Genomic DNA, 7,656 nt, shown 5'->3' with positions numbered 1-7,656 from the left:
CCTGATTTATGTACAAAACAGTGAACGAAAAACAAATATGATATACAGCAAACTCCAACCATTGAATTACAGGCTCCTGACTTTAGACAGTCCAATACAGAATGTGGCGGGGTAAAACATGTTTTCCCTATAGGTAAGGTGTATCTGTAGGGTAATAATTACAGGTAAACATTTACTTTTTATTTAATATAAAAAAAGATAAGTCTCTATCGTCAGATGTTCACTAAATATATCATTTTTCCCTAACAAGTGTGAAATATTATTTGACCTCAATAGAAATAAGAAGATGTGGTATGAGTGCCAATGAGACAACTCTCCATCCAAGTCACAATGTGTAAAAAGTAAACAATTACAGGTCAATGCCAGTATTTTTTATTGTCAAATACCTCGTGTGTTTGTGAAATTTATGGATTTTCCCTGTTACAACTCATGTTTGCACATTACATTATATTTACTAAAGGTTTAGTTTCTGTTACACTATGACTTGATTCAGGAAGGAAAAAGAATAAAAATAAGAAATAAACTTTAAATTTATTGTTGAATATATATACTCTCAAAGTCTTTGTTAGTAGTTGTTGTATACATGCAATATGTCTATCATCTTTAGATTCCGTAACCAACTCGAGCTGAAATATATGATGAAATTGGATATATATTTAGTATTCAAATATAAATAGGTATAGCAATTTATTAATTGTGCGGGTTTGAAGCGCTTTTCTTGATTACCATCTGGAACGTTAAAATCAAAAGTTGAAAGTCAGGATGTATAACTACTTGAAGAGCTGTTTGATCCCATAATGGACATTAAAAGGATAACCATCGCCATCTATAGTCAACTTTACTGACAGAGTTAACACTTAATTTTTTTTCTCAACTATTTAGAAATCTCTTAAACGGATAATTGGGGCTTCGGTGAACGAGTGGTCTAAGTAGTCAAACTATTGTGTCACTATCCTGTCAACACTGAGGCTTTTCAATCGAATCCCGCACGTGGCAGGTGCGCTGGTATTCAAACTTATTTGACTAGGATTGTCAATTTCCTACCGAAGGTCGGTGTCTTTTTGGACACTCTGGCTTCCTCCACCAACAAAAACTGACGACACGAAAAAGCACGAAAGTGTCGGAAGTGGCGTAAACACCAATCAATCAATCCAATCAGCGGAAAATTTGAGAACTATATGAACCACTGAATACTACGGTTATGATATCTTCGGGGACTAATAACATACCAGAAAAGGCAGCACATATTACTTGTTATAAAAAAATGCGCTTTATCAGGAATGCTCATACCAAAAATTTAAAAGCCTAAAACGAATATGTTAGGCTATATTACTTGTTATTTGCAGGGTGATATGTGCTTTGCATACGCGTCGTAAATGGGAAAAGAAATATGTTCTACATACCGCGTGCAAAAATATATAATGTTTTAGTTATGTCTCTCTTTTTGTACCTTTATTTAAGTCATGTGTCTCCTCGTTAATTCAATATGTATTACAAAATGTATCAATATCATTTGTTTACAGTTTAATTTCGTATTTTATAATGTGTGTTTTACTTCTGCTAGATATGGAATCACATTTGTTTCTTACCAATAACTCATCTTTGAATAATGCAAACAACAGAAATGTATAATAAACACCGTTATAGCTGTGAAACCATGTGCTTTTTAAAATAGTAAGTGATTCCCGTTCCACTCTTCAAAAGAATAAACTTAGTGTATAGGCTTACGTGGTTTGTTGCATTGACAAATCTCACATCCATCAGCTCCAACTTTGAATCCATGATCACAGAACATTCTACACCTCACATCGGGACAATGGGCTGAAATATCAAAGCAGAACGTCCGAGTTTCATATCGTTTGTCTATAATTTACCTTTTGTATGTTATTCATGTTATTTACTTTGATAAGCTTACCAACAAAAGTACAACAGAATGAGATTTTGTTGGAATGTTTTAAAGTATATATCAATATACAATAAGACACATGGTATGTATCTGTTTCTGGTAAAAGTTAAAAGAAAGATTTCAGGTTTGAATCAAAAGAACCATCACTATTGTTGGAAATCAATTCTTGTACAATATGAGCAGTATATAAGTTGTGAGTTTTATAACTTCTAATTAATGTAATCAAGGAAACGTTAAACAAGTTATTATAAAAAAGATCAATGCAACACAAACCCAAACAAAAAATCAGGTGTGATATCAGGCGTTACTGATTAACCGCGCACTGAAGAACGTATGTTATTATCACAAAACGCTGCACTGACTAAATATACAGTATTCCTGAATGTTTTTCTCAATCACTTATTACAAAAATACTAGGCATGAAAGCTGCGCATATAAACTTCAATTGAAACGCTCTGCAACATAAAATGTTTCATGAGAAATCAACCATTTCACAAATATTTGCAATTTTCTGAACTTTTAATCAAAGCCCACATACCTAAACAAATTATAAAAAAATGACCTACGTCCTACCCACTCCAAAATAAAAATTAGAAAAAAACTGAATGTTATTTTGACAATTTTTTAAGTTTGAATAACCAAGCATCATATGTTGTTGAAAGTGTTGATTTCAATGAGTCAAAATAATTGTACAAACATTTGGAAATTGAGAAAAAAATAGACTTACGTGGCTGGTTGCATTTACAAATTTCACATCCATCAGCTCCAACTTTAATTCCATGTTCACAGTACATAGCACACATAACATCTGAGCAGTGAGCTAAAAAATTATAAAACAAAAGTTATGGATTATTAAGCTTAAACGTAAATTTCCCTTGAATAAAATTTAAAAAAATGAATAAAGTAAAGATCAGAGATTTGTTTACATATCTTCAACTCTTAAACTTTCTTTTGAGTAAAGTGAAAATTAAAATGGATACAGCAAATATTAGGATTTTTACATAAGTTCAAATGAACAATATCGGAATGGAGGCTGCATGTGTAAAGTTCAATTGAAGCTTTGCACATAAAATTTTTCATTGGAAATGACCAATCCCTAAATATTTGCATTTTTCTGAAATTGTATAAACCTTTAATCAAAGCCCACACACTCAAACAAATTATAATAAAATGGCATGCGTCCTACCCACTTCCAAAAAAAAATAACAAAATTTAAGTTTAGTTGTTTTTGAAATGTTAAACTAATTGTGCAAACATTTGGAATACAGTTGGATTCAGTTATCAAATAGACTTACGAGGCTGGTTGCATTTACAAATTTCACATTCATCAGCTCCAACTTTAAACCCGTGTTCACAGTACATATTACACATAACAGCTGAACAGTGAGCTGAAAAATAATTCATCATAGAACATTGATGTTTATTTAAGTTAAGACCAGTTAAGTTTTAATATTTCATAGAATTAAGAGACAAAGAAATAATATTGAACGGATGAAATTTTCGGCAGCAGAAAATAACCAAAATATTAATTGAACAGCTCTGTTTGTTGCTGTTCATTATATTGACTGTTGCCGGTTGTTCTTAAATAATCAACCCTCGACCCTGAACAGTGTAGGATGATATTAACCCATAGCATACATCTGAACAGTGCATATGTTAAACCTTGCAATAAAATCTTTAGGAATCTATGTTTAAGGATGTTCGCTACTATGTTTCAAAATAACAAGCTTTTAAAAAGACTATTATATATTGATAGTATGAAAATAAAGAAACGAAAAAGCAAATAAAAAAAATATGGGTCAGTGTGCTCGTTTTCGAGATATAAGCCATTGAAAAGTTGGCGGGAAATAATTCTCTCTAGACTTTTCATATATTTAACATTGACACCTTTTTTCAAAGAAGATATTTTAAACTATGTTTAATCAAATAATGGAAAGAAAAGTAGGGGTTAATGGGGAAATTTTGTTAATGGCACTAGATGGATAAAACCAGAGGATTCCGAATATCTGGCAAAAATTCAAAAACATGAGGAGCGAACTTCCTTAAGTATTATCCGCTTCCATTATTTCACGAAGATTATATCTGTTGTTTCTTGCAAGGTGTCTTTATGAAGTCAAGGAGGCCGGAATTTAAGGCTATTGCAGACACCCGGCTACGTATCAACGTATTATCATTGGGTTTAGGGATGCCTGAATCACTCAGATCGAAAATTGATTTTGAATGTTTTGAAGATTTATTGTACAGTTATGAAAGAGTTCTCTTTTTACAGCTAATATAAGCAGAAATAAATACGTCAATGTTTCGACACCCATAACCCTTACATTACCAAAATTACATTAAAAATAGGTGCACAACTGTATGTGCGGTAAAAGATCGGCTGAATTTTGTCATTTCCAAGAAGTTGCCGATCAAGAAAGATTGACATGGACTTGGACATGGACGCATATTTACCTATTTTTCGCCAAAAAAACTTTGAAAATACCAAAAACATACAAAACAATTAATTCAAGGAAACGATTTATTGTTAAAATTTCAACAAATGTGTTGCCCTTGACATGAAGACTAAAAGTTGAATATGAAAATAAAGTCACAAAAATGAGCTATATTGAACCTAAATGTATTAAAATTTGACATCTTTTGGAACAAGCACAATCCTCAGAATAGCAATTTTTTACCTCTTTGTCACTCCATTCTACTTTTACAAAGATCTGACATCGCTCCGTTCTTTTTTCTGTTTTAAAGACTTATCCACTGATTTTGTTCTAATGAAACTCTTACAAATTGATAGGCAGAAATTGTATCTGCATATGTCAGAAACCTGAGGCTTGGGCACAATATCTTTATTCTAATCAGTTTGAAAGTTACTGTGGATTTGTTTTCAATTTTAAATTATGTTTAAGTTATCAATGCAAAGCAGACTGATCAAATAATTGACCATTCATTGGGTGGGGAGTTACGACGATTAATTTATCACGCGATTTTTTCAGTAGTTTTACATGTTGTATGATCATCAACAATCCGATTAAAATACGGATCCGCTGTCTTCGCTTTGCTTACAAGGATCTAACAATACACTGTTCAATTTTCTTTTTTGGTAATTATCACATCAGCCAATGAAATTTTAGCCTATATATTTTTAAGGTGTGTTTTATTCCGACAAAACCAGAGGACCCCGAAAAGTCTATAAAACAAAAAGCATAAATGCGTGTTTGATACAGAATCCATATTTTAAGGATGTTCACTCCTCTTGTTTTTGAATTTTTGCCAGATATTCGGAATCCTCTGGTGTTATCCATTTAGAGCCATTACAAAATTTGCCCACTAACCCCTACTTTTCTTTCCATAATTTTATTACATATAGTTTAAAATGTCATCTTTGAAAATCTTATAAAATCCTTGTTATTTTTTCATCGTTTTTGAAAGAAAAAAGGTGTCATAGTTAAATGTATGAAAAATCAAGAGAGAAGTATTTACCGCCATATTTTCAATGGCTTATATCTCGAAAACAAGCACACGGACCCTTCATTTTTTTCTGCTTTTTTAGTTCCTTTATTTATTTACTATCAATTTATAACAGTCTTTTAAAAAGATTGTTATTTTGAAACAGAGTAGCGAACATCCTTAATCAGATTGGATCACCTTACTTAAAATAATTTACTATTGTGTGTTTGGTGTTCACTTACGAGGTTGTTTACATTCACAAATAGCACATCCATCTTGGTCGACATAGTTACCGTATTTACAGTACTTCATGCATAGAGGTTTATTGCTGCATTTGTCTGGAAAATAAAGTTCTTGAAATAAACATTTCTCTTTATATATTTGGTGCGTCCGAATAAAGGCGGACGATTCCAAAGCGATATTTAAACTGAAAAACTGACAATGCTATGCTAAAAATCGTCAAAAGACCAAAATATACAAAACATAATATGAGGCTTTTCTAAATTTACTTTGAGTAGATATTTAAGAGAATCCAAACATTTGAACGCGAAGAATGTTTTAGTTCTTAAACATGTTTAGAGCTACTTGACCAACAGGGTCATACAAGTTACTAGTTGTCTTAAAAACTGAAATTTTACAATAACATGTGTAATAACAGAGTGTTATCTAACATGCGCTGAGGAACAGAGAGCATCACATAACAAAAAATACACATAGCTAGGGTCTGATATGACATCAGAAAGGATGAATTTACATTTAATACTTCGTTGGATTAATATTCTAATTTTAAATGCTTATGTCATTTCGAAACGAAAGATATATTGAAAAAAAAAACGAAATTTAATAACCACTCATTTAATAAGCTTCAAGAAAAATCGGTGTTTATTTGAAGATATACATTGAAAATTCAGGGATTTGAATAATAATGTCTACAGTAACTATAATTTGAAATGATAGATTCCTTATACGTATTACTTTACTTACAATTTGGTGGTGATCGAGCCTAAAAAGGAAAAAGAAGACATTAAAAAAAATAAAACTTCCAGTTATTATATTCTCTTTCTGATAAACTAGTTGAATGCATAGTTAGCAAACTATTTGTTAACCGACAATGTGCATATGCTCCGGTTTATATCAAAATTACAATGTACATCGTTTGAATAAGTCTAGATGAGGGACGCAGAACATTCCAACTGGCTTGTTGAATTGCTAAATTGTCCAAGGACTGAAGAAAATATCAAAAAATGGAAAACTCACAAACACTGTTTTGTCAAACGTATTTGCCAATCAACATTTTGATTATATAAAAAAATTCAAGATCTAATTGAATAATCTGATTAACAGAAATATCGAAGTTAATTAAATGGAGAAAAAAAAAAAACAACAGAAAGAAACAAATTAAAAAAAAAGTAACTAAAAAGGAAAAAAAAAACATATCATCACCATCATCAACATCTCATACCTAACTTAATTATGCTGTTAATAATAAAACCAATTATGATGATAATAATAATAACAATAATAATATTAATAATAATAAATATAATAAATGATAATGATAATAATAATGAAAGTAAAAATTATAATCATAATAAAATAATAATCAAGCTATATATGAAAAACTACTTACTTGAATAGCGATAACGGAAACGACGAGGAGAAGAATATATCGAAACATAGTTCCAGTTCAGTAATACGGATTAACACAACACAGTTTATATACTTTTGTAGTAAATGAAGCAGATGTTATTTAATTAAAATATTATAAATTCTGGCCTTAAGCTTGATTTAAATTTTTCTGTACAATGTATCAGGTTGCATTACTTCTTTGTCATTTTTATGAGATATTTTGTAGCCGAGGGCTAGAGTTCTTCATACATGCAAATTTTACCAGACTGAATCCACAATGACCTTCAGACAGATCCCATTATGTACAAAATTTCAAACTAAAAAAACAATAACTGTAAAAACAAATTCTAATTGTATTAATGTAAGTGCTCATTATCCATTTTTTTTTAGGTGTCACCAGATATATTTCATAAAAATGTATAGAATAATTCCAGAATTCATTGTTCCATGTTTGGTAGATGAACTATTGTAGTGACTTGTCCTCTGGTTTATGTATGTTGAATGTATATATATAAATATAGATGTAGGACTCGGAGATGCGATTGTAACGTCGAAGTGCGATGGTCAGTTTGCTGATATGCCATGGTCTTACTTTATATTACACGGGATGGCCAGTTTAAAATCTACAGATTTTCGATTATTATGGGAAAGGGATTTTTGTTATAGTTACATGTACTATA

General features: G+C 30.9%; 1 protein-coding gene across 1 annotated transcript; it reads right to left on the bottom strand.

Annotated features, from left to right (window-relative positions):
• Positions 1-356: 356 nt before the first annotated feature.
• LOC127722453 (antistasin-like) lies at positions 357-7,017 on the bottom strand. The gene is made up of 7 exons (XM_052229309.1): positions 6,978-7,017; positions 6,332-6,350; positions 5,590-5,685; positions 3,202-3,294; positions 2,634-2,726; positions 1,729-1,821; positions 357-626 (listed from the first exon to the last, which is right to left on the bottom strand). The coding sequence occupies exons 3-7, from the start codon at positions 5,657-5,659 to the stop codon at positions 604-606; spliced, it is 372 nt and encodes a 123-aa protein (XP_052085269.1). The 5' UTR covers positions 5,660-5,685; positions 6,332-6,350; positions 6,978-7,017; the 3' UTR covers positions 357-603.
• Between the last annotated feature and the right edge of the window lie 639 nt (positions 7,018-7,656).

The sequence above is a fragment of the Mytilus californianus genome, unplaced genomic scaffold (genome assembly GCF_021869535.1).
Source record: "Mytilus californianus isolate M0D057914Y unplaced genomic scaffold, xbMytCali1.0.p SCAF_12, whole genome shotgun sequence".
Lineage (NCBI taxonomy): Eukaryota > Metazoa > Mollusca > Bivalvia > Mytilida > Mytilidae > Mytilus > Mytilus californianus.
The sequence above is the reverse complement of the archived record's forward strand: the minus strand, read 5'-3'. Positions and strand labels throughout refer to the sequence as shown.

Bases quoted from the DNA above. Each gene is read 5' to 3' on its own strand.
- LOC127722453 (XM_052229309.1), bottom strand. From the start codon at position 5,659: ATGAAGTACTGTAAATACGGTAACTATGTCGACCAAGATGGATGTGCT. The intron at 3,295-5,589 runs GTAAGTGAACAC...ATTATTTTTCAG, and splicing joins TTGTGAATGTAAACAACCTC to CTCACTGTTCAGCTGTTATG. The intron at 2,727-3,201 runs GTAAGTCTATTT...ATAATTTTTTAG, and splicing joins TTGTAAATGCAACCAGCCTC to CTCACTGCTCAGATGTTATG.